This window comes from Saprolegnia parasitica (assembly GCF_000151545.1).
Source record: "Saprolegnia parasitica CBS 223.65 unplaced genomic scaffold supercont2.141, whole genome shotgun sequence".
NCBI lineage: Eukaryota > Oomycota > Saprolegniomycetes > Saprolegniales > Saprolegniaceae > Saprolegnia > Saprolegnia parasitica.
In genome coordinates this window covers 14,354-30,892 of record NW_012156535.1, presented here as the reverse complement: position 1 = coordinate 30,892, position 16,539 = coordinate 14,354, and the positions used below count along the sequence as shown (strand labels likewise).

The 16,539-nt window shown below is 60.3% G+C and overlaps 10 protein-coding genes across 10 annotated transcripts; 7 read left to right on the top strand and 3 right to left on the bottom strand.

Moving 5' to 3' along the window:
- Positions 1 to 48: 48 nt before the first annotated feature.
- SPRG_14829 (hypothetical protein) lies at positions 49 to 3,740 on the top strand (the record flags this gene model as incomplete). Its single annotated transcript, XM_012353971.1, has 17 exons — positions 49 to 120; positions 166 to 217; positions 287 to 469; positions 519 to 583; positions 631 to 984; positions 1,032 to 1,273; positions 1,322 to 1,479; positions 1,532 to 1,735; positions 1,776 to 2,070; positions 2,116 to 2,508; positions 2,553 to 2,757; positions 2,794 to 2,964; positions 3,008 to 3,065; positions 3,113 to 3,217; positions 3,289 to 3,454; positions 3,500 to 3,587; positions 3,636 to 3,740. 17 exons carry the CDS (start codon positions 49 to 51, stop codon positions 3,738 to 3,740), a joined length of 2,916 nt encoding a protein of 971 aa, XP_012209361.1.
- Positions 3,741 to 3,893: 153 nt separating this feature from the next.
- SPRG_14828 (hypothetical protein) lies at positions 3,894 to 6,106 on the top strand (the record flags this gene model as incomplete). Its single annotated transcript, XM_012353970.1, has 2 exons — positions 3,894 to 5,801; positions 5,978 to 6,106. 2 exons carry the CDS (start codon positions 3,894 to 3,896, stop codon positions 6,104 to 6,106), a joined length of 2,037 nt encoding a protein of 678 aa, XP_012209360.1.
- A 78-nt stretch (positions 6,107 to 6,184) lies between these two features.
- Positions 6,185 to 8,140, bottom strand: SPRG_14827 (hypothetical protein; the record flags this gene model as incomplete). Its single annotated transcript, XM_012353969.1, has 11 exons — positions 7,955 to 8,140; positions 7,811 to 7,912; positions 7,640 to 7,766; positions 7,374 to 7,591; positions 7,039 to 7,325; positions 6,922 to 6,993; positions 6,795 to 6,873; positions 6,599 to 6,745; positions 6,467 to 6,553; positions 6,334 to 6,423; positions 6,185 to 6,286 (listed from the first exon to the last, which is right to left on the bottom strand). Exons 1-11 carry the CDS (start codon positions 8,117 to 8,119, stop codon positions 6,185 to 6,187), a joined length of 1,476 nt encoding a protein of 491 aa, XP_012209359.1. The 5' UTR covers positions 8,120 to 8,140.
- A 638-nt stretch (positions 8,141 to 8,778) lies between these two features.
- Positions 8,779 to 9,042, top strand: SPRG_14826 (hypothetical protein; the record flags this gene model as incomplete). Its single annotated transcript, XM_012353968.1, has 2 exons — positions 8,779 to 9,003; positions 9,034 to 9,042. The coding sequence occupies 2 exons, from the start codon at positions 8,779 to 8,781 to the stop codon at positions 9,040 to 9,042; spliced, it is 234 nt and encodes a 77-aa protein (XP_012209358.1).
- SPRG_14825 (hypothetical protein) lies at positions 8,987 to 10,080 on the bottom strand. The gene is made up of 5 exons (XM_012353967.1): positions 9,633 to 10,080; positions 9,456 to 9,585; positions 9,340 to 9,404; positions 9,203 to 9,289; positions 8,987 to 9,152 (listed from the first exon to the last, which is right to left on the bottom strand). Exons 1-5 carry the CDS (start codon positions 10,047 to 10,049, stop codon positions 9,105 to 9,107), a joined length of 747 nt encoding a protein of 248 aa, XP_012209357.1. The 5' UTR covers positions 10,050 to 10,080; the 3' UTR covers positions 8,987 to 9,104.
- Positions 10,081 to 10,179: 99 nt separating this feature from the next.
- SPRG_14824 (hypothetical protein) lies at positions 10,180 to 11,611 on the bottom strand. The gene is made up of 4 exons (XM_012353966.1): positions 10,909 to 11,611; positions 10,681 to 10,868; positions 10,427 to 10,642; positions 10,180 to 10,377 (listed from the first exon to the last, which is right to left on the bottom strand). The coding sequence occupies exons 1-4, from the start codon at positions 11,576 to 11,578 to the stop codon at positions 10,237 to 10,239; spliced, it is 1,215 nt and encodes a 404-aa protein (XP_012209356.1). The 5' UTR covers positions 11,579 to 11,611; the 3' UTR covers positions 10,180 to 10,236.
- Positions 11,612 to 11,886: 275 nt separating this feature from the next.
- On the top strand, positions 11,887 to 13,136 carry SPRG_14823 (CAMK/CAMK2 protein kinase; the record flags this gene model as incomplete). Its single annotated transcript, XM_012353965.1, has 4 exons — positions 11,887 to 12,306; positions 12,348 to 12,446; positions 12,487 to 12,845; positions 12,893 to 13,136. The coding sequence occupies 4 exons, from the start codon at positions 11,887 to 11,889 to the stop codon at positions 13,080 to 13,082; spliced, it is 1,068 nt and encodes a 355-aa protein (XP_012209355.1). The 3' UTR covers positions 13,083 to 13,136.
- A 311-nt stretch (positions 13,137 to 13,447) lies between these two features.
- On the top strand, positions 13,448 to 13,971 carry SPRG_21465 (hypothetical protein; the record flags this gene model as incomplete). The annotated part of the gene is made up of 4 exons (XM_012353991.1): positions 13,448 to 13,536; positions 13,581 to 13,661; positions 13,708 to 13,839; positions 13,884 to 13,971. Coding segments are annotated over 4 exons (390 nt in total), but the record flags the coding sequence as incomplete, so codon positions are not given.
- Positions 13,972 to 14,325: 354 nt separating this feature from the next.
- Positions 14,326 to 15,138, top strand: SPRG_14822 (hypothetical protein; the record flags this gene model as incomplete). Its single annotated transcript, XM_012353964.1, has 4 exons — positions 14,326 to 14,684; positions 14,732 to 14,812; positions 14,866 to 14,997; positions 15,048 to 15,138. The coding sequence occupies 4 exons, from the start codon at positions 14,326 to 14,328 to the stop codon at positions 15,136 to 15,138; spliced, it is 663 nt and encodes a 220-aa protein (XP_012209354.1).
- Positions 15,139 to 15,534: 396 nt separating this feature from the next.
- Positions 15,535 to 16,497, top strand: SPRG_14821 (hypothetical protein; the record flags this gene model as incomplete). Its single annotated transcript, XM_012353963.1, has 3 exons — positions 15,535 to 15,813; positions 15,858 to 16,235; positions 16,279 to 16,497. The coding sequence occupies 3 exons, from the start codon at positions 15,535 to 15,537 to the stop codon at positions 16,495 to 16,497; spliced, it is 876 nt and encodes a 291-aa protein (XP_012209353.1).
- Positions 16,498 to 16,539: the final 42 nt, after the last annotated feature.

Genomic DNA, 16,539 nt, shown 5'->3' with positions numbered 1-16,539 from the left:
GCTCGCGGCCTGCGGCCCGGACGAGACTCCTCCCGATCGCACCCGGACATGTGCGCCGACGTCTTTACGAGCTGCCTCACGACGCCGATCACGGTCGCCCTCCGCTGGTTCCTCTCCCAGGTAGTCCCGTCGATGTCGTATTTGCTGGCTCATGGGCCCCTCTAGAACGAGCGCAGCATGGGGCATTTGGAGCCAAGCGTGATCGACCGCATTCCAGGTACGATCCGCGATCGCGCCATGTTTTTGTTTATAAAAAAGGACTATATTGTTGTATGGGACATTTTAGGCAAGCTCACGGACCGCAAGACGCCGCTGGGCGAACTCAACTGGATCTTCACGGCCATCACCGACACGATCGCGTGGAACCTCCTCCCCGCGCCCCTCTTCCAAACCCTCTTCCGGCAGGACCTCCTCGTCGCGTCGCTCTTCCGCAACTTTTTGCTGGCCGAGCGCATCATGACGACGCTCGGTACACTGAACATGGTCTGCGATGTGCGTTCTCTGATCTGTTGATGTAGGCTGCACACCGTGCTCGTTGCCCGCGCTGCCCTCGACGGCCCACCACCCGCTCTGGCGCAGCTGGGTACCCTCCATTATCTTGGAGGCCGACTGAATTTGGAGAGTTCTTAGGACCTGGCGGCCGAGACGTGCCTCTCGCAGCTCCAGGCCGTGCTGTCGCCGCCCAGCATTCCGCAAGAGATTACGTTCCACCACTCGCGCTTCTTTGCCGAGCAGCTCATGGCGTTCGAGGTCTGGCTCGCGTTTGGCTCGAAATCCAAGCCGCCGCCGCAGCAGCTGCCGATCATTCTGCAGATGCTGCTCAACCAAGCGCTGCGCGTGCGTGCGCTTGTTCTTCTGACGCAGTTTTTCGACTTGGGGCCGCACGCCGTGAACCTCACCTTGTCCGTCGGCATCTTCCCGTACGTCGAACGCCTCTTGCAGTCGCCCGCGCCCGAACTCCGACACGTCCTCGTCTTTGTCTGGGTGCATATTGATACATTGATAGTCGTAAAAGGTTGATGCCATCCTAGGCCAAAATCGTCGCCCTTGACACGTCGTGCCAAGTCGACCTGGTCAAGATTGACGGCCAGCAGTACTTTCTGAACCACCTCATGACGCCGCTGCTGCCGCCCGACCAAAAGGCCATGACGCTCTTCGTGCTCTCGGTGCTCTGCCACGAGTATGCGACGGGGCAGCAGGCGTGTCTCCAGAACGGCCTCCTCAAGCGCGTCACGCTCTTCTTGGCCGACCCGCACCCGCACGTCCGCCAGTGGTAGACCAAACATCGTTTGTTTTCCCATCAACGTAGAGGCGTCCTTAGGGCGTGCCTGGCGCTAAGCAAGGCGTGGGAGGTTTTTGAGCCTGCGAAAGCGTCGGCGCTCGAAGACAAAGTCCATTTGCACTTGCACAAGGTCGCGCAAACCGACGCTGCGCCGGAAGTGCGCGCATCGGCCGTCTTTGCGCTCGGGACGCTCCTCGGTACACGCGCTCTTCACGTGCGCGCGTGCCAAGTTCATGGTGCGCTTACTAGGCCACCACCCGTCGCTGGATCTGCCCATCGCCAGCGACTGCCTCGTGCCGGCGCTCTCGGACGCGTCGCCACTCGTGCGCAAGGAAACGATCTTGGCGCTCGCGCACCTCGTGCTGCACCCGCACTACCAGCCGCCCTTTGAGCACCTCGCCCAGCACACGCGCAAGTCGACGGGCTCGGAGGCGGTGCCCGACGCCGTCGCCGGTGCGTTTTTTAGGGTACCCTACCCCTTACGCGCCTCTAGGGTTGGGGCCCCACGCGCCGCACTACGCCAAGGTGTGGACCGCGCTCAAGGAGATGCAGCAGCACGATCCGTTCACGCCGCTGCGGCCGCTCGTCAAGATGATCGTGTCGCGCGTCAACACGGGCGCCCTCGGGCACACGCTCTCGCCGTCGCACGGCCGCCTGCACCGCGACAACTCGCTCCCGAGCTTGCTCACCAACAGCGGCCGCGTCGTGGCTGGTCGCCCGCCCAAGCCCAGCGTCCTCGCGTCGCAGCACGGATCGCTCAACAACTTTGGCGGCCTCGAGGCGCCCGTGTACGTGCAGTAAATCATGCATCGAAGATGATGATGCTGCATTAGGGCCGAGGTCCACCGGCTTCCGGACGCACTCGTGAGCTCTCTGTACCGCTGGGCATGCGCCAAGTTTAACCGCCCGCTCCTCGAGTCGGTCGACAGCCACGAAGACGACGAGCTCGACCCGCTGAGCGCCCAAGGTAGAAACATCATGCTCGCATGGCGTATGACCGCGCGTAGGTGCGGTGCGGCTGGAGCGCCAGCGCCGCAACGCCCGCTGGAAGCTCCTCGCGTCGCAGCTCCGCGTCGAAAAGGAAGAACGTATGTCGTTGAATGTGAAACTCAAAAAGCTCAAGAATCGCTAGAGCTGGCAGGGTACTCGCTCAACTTGCGCCAGAGCGCGCTCCTCAACACGGACTCGGACATGACGTCGCTCCTCGTGTTCCACCCGTACGCGAGGTACCCTTGCGTTGTGTTGAGAGACTCGATGGAGATCGATGTAGCTTGCTCGTCGTCGCCGACGCGACCGACCAGCTGAGTGTCTGGAACGTCGACACGAGCGAGCGCTGCCACTCGTTTGCGAATTTGAACCCGCGCGCGTCGCGCCTCACGGCCGTCGGGTGGATCAACGAGGACGACCGCGCGCTGCTCTACTGCGCGTCCGACGACGGCGTCGTCAAGCTTTACCACGACGTACGGACTGGAGCTGTACGTGTTTGTGATTAAAAACGCACGTAGGTCGAGACCAAGCCGCAGCTCGCGCTCGCCTTTACGGCCGTGCCGGACCTGGTCCCGGGCACGCGCGGGTCGGGGCTTGTGACGGCGTGGCAGCAGCAGGCAGGCTTGCTCTTTGCCGCCGGCAACTCGAGCGTCGTGCGGGGCTGGGACCTCCAGCAAGAGCGCTGCGTCTACCAAGTTCGTTCGCGATGGCGTGATCCAAAGCCTGATCCACGTGTAGGCGCCGACGCAGACCGACGCGTGCGTGACGACCATGGCGACCGACGAAGCCATTGGGGGTGCGCAATCAACACCGCTGTCGTTTGGCTTGGAATATCGCGCGTAGGACTTGTCGTCGCGGGCTGCGGCGACGGCACGCTGCGTCTCTACGACCCGCGGGCCAAGTCGGACGTCAAGGCCATTTTGCGCGAACACTCGTCGTGGATCGTGGGTGCGTTCTTAGTTTGCTGATTTTTGCTGATTTTCGCTGATTTTTGCTGATTTTTTCACTCTTGATCGTAGGGACCCACTTGTACCCGACCAAGTACGAGCTGCTCTCGGGCAGCGTCACGGGCGAGCTCAAGTTTTGGGATCTGCGCCACCAAAAGGTTAGCGTCAAGACGCTCGAGGCGCACCGGTCGCCGATGACGGCGCTCAGCGTCCACAACTACGCGCCGCTCTTTGCGAGGTACACCGCACTTTTAAAAGTATCAAGTTGATAGTCTGCGGGTAGCGGGTCGCACAATCAATTTATCAAGGTGTTTCGCCACGACGGCGAGCAAATGGCGCTCATCCGGTACCACGAAGGCTTTCTCGGCGAGGTACTTTTTCCTTGGTCTCGAACGAAGTGTTGAAAGTCGAGTGGCTAGCGCATCGGCCCCGTCTCGTGCCTCGCGTTCCACCCGCACCGCCTCCTCCTCGCCGCCGGCGCCACCGACTCGCTCGTCGCCCTCTACTCGGCCGACAAGTCGTAAACCAAGGGTACATAAATTCAATGTACCCTTGTCGTAAACCTACTAAAAGTATCGGGTTGGCACTTGTCCCTTGGAGGGGTTCATAAAAATAGGGGTTCCCAGAGGTTTCACGCGGCGGTTCCCGCCAATAATTTCTTCACTTCATTTTCGGTCATGCAGCGTCGCCTGACCGAGATCATCGAGGCGCTGCCGGCGCAGAACCAATGGCACGTGCATGCGCACAAGGCGTACGCATTTCTCTTGACCGCGACCGGCGTTCTCGTCATCTGCATCTTGGTCACCGACGCGATCGTCAACAACTGGGCGCTCAACAACTACCTTGGCGACGCGTACTTCCTCGCAACGCCCGTGGCCACCGCGCAGTTCCTTCCGCAGCTCACTCGACAGTACTCGTTTGCGCGAGGGCTCTCGGTCAACACCCTCTCCAACGTTGGCTTCTGGATGGCGAATACGACGGTGCACAAGATCAACACCAAGGCCGACGACATCTACCTCGTCGCGGCCGGCGAGTTCCCGCTCACGCCCGCCACCGTGCTCTGCCCCATCTTCCAGCAAAACTACTCGTTCAGCTGGACGCCGGCGACGCCGACCGCCCGCCTCGCGCTGGCCTCCGGCGCCATCACGTACTACCGCGGGAACGCGATCACGAACGCCTTCTCGGACGGCAAGACAGCCAACCTCGCCAACGCGACCATGCGCAGCGACCAGATCGCGGCCTTGGGGTACACGCCCGGGCGCAACTACGTCGACATGCGCTTCACGCGCGCCATCCCGATCCGCAACACGTCCTTGCCCCAGACGCAGCTCGTCCACTACTATCGCATCTTTCCCCGCACCTTCTGCACGCTCTGCGACCCGGTCGCCGAGCTCGGCTACAGTGTCTGCAACATGACAATAGTGTACAATCACAGCGCCAAGAGCCTCCGCGTGACGTCGAGCACGTTCGTCGAGGGCTCGAAGTTCACGCTCGGGCTCATGCTGCGCAGCAACGTTGCCACCATTGCGTCCGTCTACGTCAAGCTGCTCGGCATCTTCTTTGGCGTCGGCGGGTACCTCGCGAGCCGCCGGACGGTGCAGTGGCTCGACGCGCCAGACTCGTTTGTCGCGCGCGTCCTCCGCACGGTCGCGCCCAAGTACTACCCTCAGGCCTCCCACGCGCTGCGCTTCGACATGTTTTGCTTCAACTCGGACATCTTTGTCTACTGCTACGCGCTCAGCGTGCTCTTGGATCTCCAAAACTGCTTTATCTTTATGCGCAACGTCAACGCGCTCAACAATTGGAACCCGCAGCCGATCTACTCGCTGCAGATGTTTTGCTGCAGCATGCGCTTCCTCTGGCTCAACTGCGCAGTCCTGAAGCTCGCCAAAACCGGCTGGAGCCTCCTCGGCACCGTCTCGTTCAACGGCCAGAGCGCGGTCATGGGCTTCCTCAACTGGTCGAGCGTGCTCTCGCTGTACCTCAGCGCCGTTCTGCTGGCGTACGTCCCGCCGTTCATGGACTACAACAACTCGGTCGCGACCGACCTCCGCAACTCGTTTGAGAAGATTGACGGGATCCGCGTCGACTTTTTCGATAGCTTTTACATGCGCGTCGGCGGCTCGGTCGTGCTCGGAATGCTCGTCAACCTCGCGGTGATTACGCTCCTCGACCATGGATGGAACCGCGCGCACTGGAAGCTGCTGAAACAACACTCGCTGTCTCGCCAAGCGATGTACAACTCGTCGTCGATTCTCTGCGACTTCCTCGAGGGGATCGAGCAAAATCCCGAAGCAAAGAACGGCGGTGCCCTCATGATCTGCCGCGTCCGCCGCCTCAGTACGCTCCAGTGGTTCTTCATGAGCCATTTGTCGTGCTTTGGCTTGCCCGAGAACCCGAATCTCGAAACAGCGTCGGCCACGCAGGTGATTGCAGTCAAGAGCAAAATTCCAGCGCCCGAAGGCCACACCGCGTCCGTGTTCTCCGTGATCCAAGACAGCGACCGCCACCTGCACCTCCAGGACAGTGCGCAGGCGCAGGTCTCGAGCCTCGTCCTCAACCTCAAGATCCATAAGAACTCGGCGGTCTCTCTGCATTGATCGTGCACCAATATACATGTCTTCATTTTCCAACCACGAACCACCCCATCGAAGATAGTTAAGCTGTGTCAACCAAGAGTGTACATAGCTAATCTTGGTGTCAACGAACTAACTTTCGATGCGACCAAGCGGTGGGCCGTGCCATCGCAATCGCCGGCCAGAGCAAAGCGAAGACGCGGTCCATTGCCAGCGACGAGATGCTGCAGACACGCAACGCCTCGTCCATGGTCGTCGAGAACACCCTCCACGTCGTCGACGGCGTCCTCAGCGACGAGCCGAGCCTCGTGTAACACATCAAGATATCCTCAAAAACACCTCCATGACCCTCAAGTAGCAAGACTGCATCGAACCCAAGTAAGTCTCTTGTGCTACAGCAGCGACTGCTGGATCGCGAGCTGGAGTGCGTCGTCGTCGTCATCTGCGTAGTTTGGCGTCGACTCTGTGAGCGCACGCCGCAGTGCCTCGTCGTACTAAGATAAACAGTCATTAGCTTCGTTTCCTCAGCATCACAACGCACAGGATCCAGCGACGCTGTCGGATCGAGCGATGCTTGCAGCGCCACAGCGAGAAGGGCCTCGTCGTCGTCGTCCTCATCTCTCTTGAGGGCCTAGGGCATGATGAGCCGTCGAAAGACGTCGCAACACACACACCGCTGGAGCGTCCTGGAGCGACGCTTGGAGGGCTTGCTGTAGTAGGTCGTGCTCGGACTCGGCTTGGGCACTGCTGAGTAGCGATGCCTGCGCAGAGAGCGTGATCGAACCGACGCCATGTCTCTCTCGTACCTGGAGGGCGTCTCGCTCGCTCTCGGCTTGGACAGTGGCCAGTTCGCTCGCCTCCACGGTCGATGCGACTTGCGCTTCGTACGCCGCGACGGACGCAGCGAAGGCGTCTTCGAGCGAGCTCTGGCCGTGAAACTCGAGGCGCGATCGCTACGCACGTCAAGTCGGATGCTGCAAAATACCAAAAAAATCAAGTAACCTCGAGGGCGTCGCTCTCTTCCGACATGTGCCGCTGCATGTCGGCGAGACGCAGTGCCTCGTACGTTCCCGGTGGGTCTCTAACTCGCCGCATGAGCATCCACGGAATCAAACAAGTCCCGGATGACCGCAGGAGGTGCAGGGTGTGGCTGCGGCGGTGCACGACCGAGTCGTAATGACCGCCGCCGTAAAAGCTCACACTAGAAAAATGATGCGTGGAGGGGAAGCAGAACTGGTAGAAATACCGCATCGGTGGACGGGGGTTCGTCGACGCTTCGTGGAACGTTCGCAGCACACTGGCGCCGACGCGCGGGTCATGCACAAACACGTAAAGCGGCCGGTCGTAGAGTTCGCAGAGCGCTTGGAGCTCCGGGTCGTCGCCCCAGACCCCCTGCGCCCGCTTGTGCGCCACGTAGCGCAGAAAGGCCGGCATGTCACCGACGACAAACGGCTCAAAGTAGGCCTTCGCTGCCTCCATGTAGTCCATGCAGCTCGCCCGCACGACGGCGTGGTGCTGGTCGTCGCCGTACACCTGACGCATCGTCGTCGCATGCATGCGGTAGCATATGGAGGATGGTACCTGGTGGCTAATGGCGCGGAAGAGGCAGTTGCCATCGCCAGGCACCTGGACGAGATCGAGCTCGTGCTGGGATAGCGCCGCGCAGTACGTGTCAAAGGACGACCCGGTGGTGACGGCGCGGCGTGTGTGTTGGATCATGATGTGCTCCGACGAGACGGGCGCGGCCGTGTGGCAGCCGTGTGGCGCGAGCCAGGACGGCTGGAAGGGCACCCAGCGTTCTATAGCAGGTTGCGATAGCTTCGAGTTCCATGCTCGCAGAGTAGAACCTTGGCCGGCCACGCGCACAAAGACCTCGTCGGTGCGGACGCGCAGCACGCTCGCGGTCTTCCACTCGGTGTGCAAGAAGAGGTCGACGGTCTGCGCCGGCGTGAACGGCAGCGCGTCGTTGCTGGCCTACAGAGACGACGCTGCCGCAGTGGCCACGAGGCTTGGCGCACCTTGGTCGAGGACGGCGCGAGGCAGCGCGAGTGCTTGGGATACCACGCGTCCCACGCCGGGTTCATGTTGTGGAAGCGCACACGCACGGACGACGACGTCGCCTACGCCACGTCAGGCGATGGACGTTGGCGTTGGTGGTGGACCTCGAGGAGCATGGCCGCGCACCAGGTGCCAAATACGTTCTGCACGTCGATGCTGTCGTGGGCGTGGAGCTGGCGGCGCCAGTCGGCCATGCCCTCGACGGGCTCGCCCATGTCGACGTCGGCGGCTCCATTCCGGTCGTCGTCGTCGTTGATGTAGAGCACCATCGTGGCTTGCGGACTTGAAATGGGACCCGATAAAGTACGCTTCCCGTTGCCGGTCCAACGCAATACTCCATTCAAGTGCGAAGCGGACTTACAAGAATGCAGAAACTTGTAAAAGAATTGGGATCTTGCGCGCGGATCGCAGGGTCGAAACGCTTACGTGATGAGGAAGAGAGGTGACTGGAAGAAGGCGGACTTCCCTGCGCATCGGTGAAGAACGTACCTGACATTCCGACGGCCTATTTCTGTCCAACGCCCTTCCTGATACATTCGTTAGCTAACGCGACGGCGTTGATATGCGATGGCGTTGATGACGAGCCTTGCTGGTCGACCGACTCTGCAAGGACCAAGATACGAGCAGTCACTTTGGGCCATAAGAACTGATGCGGCCCGTCATGCTAGCTCGTCAGGTACTCTCATCATCTCGGAGCATCTCGCAGAGCTAATACTGGGAAGGGTTGCGCTTCGAAGATCGGCGCTTAAAATACAGCGTTTTCATTGGCTAGCGGCAAAGTCGACGGTTTCGACCAATCGCATCATGTTGGGCGTTTATCCGCCAATCCAAAGCCGCAATGATGACTTTATCAACCAATCGCAGGCGTCTCTATTTTTGAGCTTGCGATCTTTCCACCATGTTGAGCTCCCAGTGTGGAATCGGCCTCATGGCGACAAAGCGACCGACGCTGCATCTGCACTACTCGGAGGAGGCGACGAAGGCCGGCTTCGACCGGGCGATCGCCAAGATGCAGGCCGCGCTGGACTTGGACCCGGCCACGCACTGCAACGCGGCGCTGCTGCACAAGGCGCTGCGCTACCGACGCAAGTCGCACGTCGGCGCGGCCACGACCAACGAGCTCTACGACCGCTGGGGCGTCAAGTGGCACAAGGTCGAGAAGGACGAGGCCCGCACATCATAGCGTATTTAAGCATGCAACACACCACTGCATATACTTCTACTGATGCTTGTCGCTGGCCTGTGTCACGCGCTTTACATGGGCGCGTCTTCCGAGATCTCCGACACCTCGACCGCGTCAATCTACACGCATCTGCTTAGCGCTGGAACACGCTTGCACCAAGAGGACGTACATAAGGCTGCAAGTCCGCGCCTTCGATCAAGATGAACTTTTGGTCGGCGCCGACAACCGCAATCGTAACGTTGGACGCAGAGAGTTCCTACGCATGATCGCCATACGCAACAAGCTTCGCTGATAGCAGTGTCGTACCTGGCTGCCTTCGAGGCAACCGCGGATGCCCTGCAGCGCATGCTTGATCAAGTCGTCCTTGGAGCCTATGGAGGGTCGATATGTGTCACGTGCAAGATGGCGGCAGCATCACGTACTGTTCGGGAACGTCTCAAAGTGCTTCTCCAAGTATGTCCGCGCCGACTGCGAGCGCGCGCCGATCGCGATCGCGTTGTACTCGTAGTAGTTGCCCGACGGGCACGTCTGGAAGAGGTGCGGACCGTTTTTCTACACGGTAGAGCGCATGAGCAAGCGCCGCGGGCCGTCAAGCGTACGTCAACACCGGCGACGAGGAGGCCTACGCCGTACGGGCGGCGAACGTACGACTGTGTGCATTCTTGCTTCTTGTCGGCGACGTCGGCCACGAGGCGCGCCACGGGCAGCGCGCTGCCATAGACGAACTTGTGGTTGAGGCACTCGGTGCGCATGAAGCGCGCAAGCGAGCGCGCGTCGGCGGTCAAGCCAGCGATGGCCATGCCCATGTGCGAGTCGATCTCAAAGAGCTTCTTCTGCGGGTCCGCGAGCTGCTCGGCGTTGACGCGCTTGATGCCGGCGAGGACGACGTGGGTGGAGGAGCGCAGGCCGAGGCAGGCCGAGCCCTGCTTGACGGCCTCCATGGCGTAGTCGATCTGGTGGAGGTGGCCTTGGGGGCTCCACACCGTCACGTCCGTGTCATACTGGTTCCGGAACATCGCTTCTCGTCTTCTGGGCCGCAAATTGAATTGCGGGCGATCTTCAGACCCCGAAATCCGATACAACTGACATTGGATGTTAGAGGTTCTGTAGTTTTATTCTGTATCCATACAAACATTCATAGAAAGAGAAATAAAAGACATTGCATCCGGTTTTCGACGATTATCCGGATGAAAAGATCGCAAATCACACCCAGTGCGCTTGTATCCACGGAGCGGGCGCGGTATGCGGCTTGGGCTCGAGCGGAAAGCACACAAGCCGCGCTGCACCGGGGCACGTCGCCTGGCACGCCTGCATATACTCGACAATGTGCCCCGGGTACAAAAGCTAGGAACAATCAATCAGCAAGGAGAGGTTGCACTAAGTTCTACAATACCTGCAGCTCGTCGTAGTGGCGCTCGTGCAAGATCATCTCGAGCCAATGGTCAAACTTGTAGATGCACTGGTGGACTGCAGTCGCGTGAGCGGCGAGGAGCGTAAACACGTGCGCGTACGAGCCAGCGGACCAGATCATGACGCTGCTGTTGATGCCACCGCGCCGCCGCTCGTTGCGCATGTCGTCGGTGCCAAGGACGCCGAATGGGCCCGCGTACTATGCCACTTATGAGCTGCGCTGCAGAAGCAGTGTACCGAGCAGAGCGCTGTGATGTCGCCGACCAGAACGGTGTCGAGGTCGATGTACACGACGCGGCCTACTACTTGTGAGAGCAGCGCGCGCAGAGGTCTCGTACTACCGGTGGCGGGAAAGTCGGGAGCAAAGAGCTGCGCTTTGTTCCACCAGCCGACAAAGCCCGGCTGGAGCGGGTGCACGATGATCTCTACGATAATGTATCAGCTGAAGTACTCGATTCCAAGTACCTGGGCGCAAACCAGCGGCGTCGTCGGTAAGGCAGTAGAAGCGAAAAGGCGTCGCCAAATGGCGCTGGATACCCGAGTACAGCTTGTTGACATAGTCGGATCCATACTTCGTGCCCCACTTGACACAGGCGATCGAGACGGTCGAGGGCGGCGGCGGCACGTGCACGGGCTCGGTGGTTGGCCGCTCGATGAACGCACCCACAAGAGCTTGGACTCGCGCCCAGCACAATTCGATGGCCGTGCACTGCTGGCCTAACGCGCGGTAGATCGTGTTGAGATTGTAGTAGCCGTGGGTGTTGGTCGGGTCCAGCTCGATCGCGGTGCGCGCGTGCACGAGGGCGGCGTCGCAGTCGCCCAGCGCGTAGAGCTGCGCGGCGAGGTTGACATGGGCGTCGGCAAAGGTCGGCTGGTGCGCAATCGCGAGGCGAAAGTGGTCCACCGCGCTCTGCGTCGTGTGCGCCGCCTCGTCGTCGTCGTTGGCCTGGCGCCGCGTAAAGACGAGGGCGTTCCCGAGGTTGTAGTGGGCGGCGGCGTACGTCGGGTCGAGGCGCAGCGCTGCCTCAAAGTGGGCGACGGCCTTGGCGTATTTGCCGCTGGCGCTCAGGAGCGCGCCGAGCCGGTTGTGCCAGCGCGCGTCTGCTGTCGCGTCGTCGTCATGCCCTTGGTTCATCACCCAAGATACTGCGAGATTCGATGCCACCGGTCTGGATTCGGTACAGGGGGTGCTGAGAGCACCCCTTTTTCATACCAACCACCTTGTCTGGAATCACGCAATTGCACGGTACACATGCCGGCACGACATCGTCGCCGCTGTCCCCTGGCAGCGCCATCGATATATTTCAAACCAAAAAGAAAGAAGGCCAGCGAGTCCACTGCTCGCACCATCGGTGTGCATGCAGGGCCTGTGCTGGGCTGGGCTCAAGTTGCGTGCGCCCAGCCAATTCCATGAGAAAGTCCATCCAAAATTAGCCCAACCGGATGATCTTTGGCATCGGCAATATGGGCTGCAACCTCTCGGTACAGTGCCCCGGCAGCGACGTGCGCGGCAAGTCCGTCGACGATCTCGCGCCGCTCAAGGCCAAGAAGGCGCAGGTCATGGCCTGCACGCGCTTTGCGGCCGCGTACACGCTCGGGCCCAAGATCGGCGAAGGCGCCTTCTCGATCGTGCTCCGGGGCACGCACGTCGCGACCGGCGCCACCGTCGCTGTCAAGTGCTTGGACCTCAAGCAAGTCTCGGCCATGGACCTCGTCAGCATCCAGCGCGAAGTCTCGATCCTTCAACAGCTCAACCACCCGCACGTGATTCGGTGTCACGCCTTCTTCCTCGAAGAGAACTGCGGCTACATCGTCACGGACCTCATGGAAGGCGGGGACCTCTTCGACCGCATCGTCGACAAGGTACACCACTTCATTGGACTCGATGGACTAAATAAACGCAGACGGTGTACACGGAGCTCGAGGCCAAGAACGTTGTCCGCGCGCTCCTCGAAGCCGTCGCGTACTGCCACGACATGCACATTGTCCATCGCGACCTCAAGGTACTTTTCCGCGTTGAGTTTGAGTTTAAGCATCGTGTAGCCGGAAAACATCCTCTTGAGCTCCCGCGGCGACGACGCGGTTATCAAGATCGCCGACTTTGGGCTCGCCAAGGACGACGCGTACCTCACCACCATGTGCGGGTCGCCGGCCTACGTCGCGCCCGAAGTGCTGCTCTCGACGAAGGCGCCATACGACAAGGCGGTCGATATCTGGAGCATTGGCGTCATCACGTACGCACTTCTCAGCGGCTTTCTGCCTTTTTACGACAAGAACCCCGCGAAAATGTTCCGCATGATCAAGGCCGGCGCCTACGCGTTCCCGTCGCCGCACTGGGACCTCATTTCGCCCAGCGCCAAGGCCTTTGTCGCGCGGATGCTCGTCGTGCGGCCCTCCGAGCGGTGCGCAACCCTCTCTTTAGCATCCACTCGAGTTGAGAGGAGCGTAGGGCGTCGGCGCACAAGCTCCTGCAGGACGAGTGGTTCCATACGCATGCGCCGCAGACGTACGTGCCGCTGACGACCGCCATGACGGAGCTGCGGAAACTCAACTCGCGCCGGTCGCTGCGCTCTGCGATCTTGACGGTCCACACCGCCATGAAGCTCAAGCAAGCCATCTCGCTCCCCATGCAGCCTTAGTAGTAACGTTGCGTGCGCCTAGACCATCTAAAGCTTCGATGCGCTCATCTTCTTGTTCGGAGCTTGCGTCCTCGCATCATGGTGTTGAGAGATGTTTAGTTTTACATTCCCCATGCTTCTCTCTCTGGCGTCTGGCCGTGTCGTGGCCCACGCAACAACACGTTTTAACGTCGACGCCGGGCTTGTGCGGCGACGTGTGTCCGTTGCAGGTGTCCGGAAAGGCTGAAAGCTGCGTCTACTACCCGTCGGCGCTGACAGATTTCCCCTGTGAGCCGTCGTCGCTCGGGCAGTGCGTCGCGAGTCCAGATGGCAGCGGCGCGGTCAAGTGCCTCAGCAACACGTGGGCCCGGAACGGCTCGTACGCGATCGGGCTCCGCGGCAACACCGGCTCGTTTGGCCGTGCCGAGCCCGTGCGCTTTGTGCAGGACTATCGCGCCGCCAACATCTCGGAGCTGTCCGTGTCGTCGTCAAACCGGTTGATGTATCGATTGGGGTTAGGGTTTTGACCAACGCCAACAGTGAAAAGTACCCCTTGACTCTGCTCGACGGCGCCTTCAACCAATCGGCACTCACATCCTTGTACGTGACGCATGTGGCCATCTCCGAGGATCGATGCGGTGCCTAGGCGCATTGAAAACGTCGACTTGGCGCTGCGAAACAATGTGTTTCCGCCGCACTTGCGCTCGCTCGTGCTGCGCAAGACGGGTCTCCGTCGCATTCCCAAGGAGGTCTTTACGCTCACACAACTCCAAACACTGTACGGTGCCATGGTCGCGTGAAATGCGCTCAACGGTGTCGTAGGGAGATCTCGGGCCAGTTTCTCGACACGTCGTGGCTGAGCAAGGAAGAAGCGGCGTTCGTGCGCAGCGTCAACTGCACGTTTGGCTAGCTGCGTGATCGATGACCATTTCGTTTAACCCATTTACCTCGCCAGGTGGCTTCTTTGTCGTGGTGTGTTGCCTCCCCCACCAAATATCGCCGTACAGACATGCCGTTTAAAGGCATATCCTCCGCATCTCATGACGCTCAACAAGTCAAACCTCGTGCAAGTTAGACGAAAGGTCCAGTACTGGTACGCCTCAAGAGGGTATACCGCTGTCGTTCCTCATGTCCCGCCAAACACGAGTTCATAGACAACCTAGTGGTCTCCTGGACGATCGAGAAAGCTTCGAGAATCCGCGTCGTCCGGTCTCTTCGATAAATAAAAGCTCACCTACTGCATCAGAAACTCTTTTGATTCATCATGCGTACCAGCATTGCCTTCTTCGCGTCGACGCTCGCTACAGCACTGGCGTGCCCGGACGGCCATGTCCTGACGTCCAGCGCCGAACTCTGCGGCGACATTTGTCCGCTCCAAGGCGGTGTCAAGGCCCAGAGCTGCGTCTACTACCCGAGCCAGTTGGACGACTTTACGTGCGAACCGTCGTCGCTTGGCTCGTGCGTTGAAGCGCCCGAGGCTGGCTGCATGCTCAAGTGCCTCAGCAACACGTGGGCTCGAAACGGCTCGTACGCGATCGGGCTTCGTGGCGCCTCAGGGTCCTTTGGCCGTGCCGAGCCGGTCCGTATCGTCCAGGACTATCGCGCCGACAACATCACCGAGCTGTACACATCCCATCTATCCTCCAACTCCAAGAGACATCTCTGGTTAGGGTGCTCAAAAACTACAACGACGAAAAGTACCCGCTGGCGCTCCTCGACGGCGCCTTCACCAAGTCGTCGCTAACGTCGTTGTACGGCTTTAACTTGACTCGCCCGTGGTTTCTGCATAAACGAACAAACGTAGGTGGATCGAGAACGTCAAGCTGTCGATCCAGGAACATGTGTTTCCGCCATACGTCGAAACGCTCGTGCTGCGCAAGGCCGGCGTCCGTTGGATTCCCAAGGAGGTCTTTGGCCTTCAGTCGCTCAAGGCACTGTACGCACTCTCTCTATCGTTCATCCAGTCTCAAAAAAGAAGGATCGTAGGGAGATTTCGGGACAGTATCTCGACACGACCGACCTCTCGGACGACGAGAAGGCCTTCTTGACCAACGTCAACTGCACCTTCTCGCGCTAAACACCACACACAATGCAATTTCCCACTTTGAAACGTGAAATGTCACGTTGCAAACGAGTATTCTGTTGATGGCCGACACCTTGCGAGATGTGGGCAATGTGTACCAGAATCTGAGTTCACTATCACCAAGACCGCCACTGTAATGCGACCTAAAGAATGCGTCGCTTCAGAAATCTGCTTGCTCGGACAACTTACGACAAGGTGTCCTTCTCGCCCTCGCTCGATCGAGCAGGTTTGGCGCCATCAAGCCACTGACGCCACGTCCAGCGTGTCACGCTACATGAGCCAATCACGGTGCACTTGCAGGTATCCATGACACACCATTTCGTATATAACCGTAAATAGTGTAGAAAAGAGCGGATTCGTTTTCGTGGTGCTTCGCTCATTCTTGAAGAGATGGCCAAAGCTGTAGTCCCGCTCGTCGCCGTCGTCGCGGCCGCCGTCGCCATGATCGTCCTGCGCCAGCGCCAGAAGGCCGAGCGCCCGTACCCCATGAAGCGCACGCCCATCAAGCGCCTGCCGCTCGACCAGCTGCCGCGCCTCAAGAACGACCTCCTCGTGCGCGCGTACCTCGGCCAAAAGACCGAGCGTGTGCCCGTGTGGTGCATGCGCCAAGCCGGCCGCCACTTGCCCGAGTTCCGCGCGCTGCGCAGCGCCGGCTACGACTTCTTCACGGTACATGGCCGGAGTGGGAGGCGCCAACTAACCGCTACGACTAGATGTGCCAAGTGCCGGAGCTCGCGGTCGAGGTCTCGCTCCAGCCGCTGCGCCGCTACAACACGGATGCCGTCATCATCTTTTGCGACATCCTCGTCGTGCCGCAGGCTATGGGCATGGAGGTTGTGATGAAGTCGGGCGTTGGCCCCGTGCTGCCGCAGCCGCTGCGCACGCCGGAGGACCTCAAGCGCCTCGTGATCAAGCCCGACATTGAAGCGACGCTCGGCTACCTCATGGACGCGATCAACCTCGCGCGCCAAGAGATCAAGGGCCAGGTCCCGCTCATCGGCTTCTCAGGCGCGCCCTTCACGCTCTTCACCTACATGGTCGAAGGCGGCGGCTCGCGCACCAAGGACAAGGTCAAGACGTTCCTCTACAAGGTACTCCATTCTCTCCCTGGCGCGCCGTCCCATGCGTCGCTAGTATCCGGAAGCCGCCCACGAAGCGCTCGCGGCCATCACGGACGTGTGCGTGCGCTACCTCATCGCGCAGTACGAGGCCGGCGCGCAGGCCCTCCAGGTCTTTGAGAGCGTTGGCGCCGAGTACTTGACGCAGGAGCACTATTACGAGTTTGCCTTTCCGTACCTGGCCGAGGTTGGCGCCCCTCACCCTGTGCTCTCTAACGCTGCGTATGTCGTCTAGATTGCCGAGCGAGTGCGGGCGGCCGTGCCCGCGTCCGTGCCG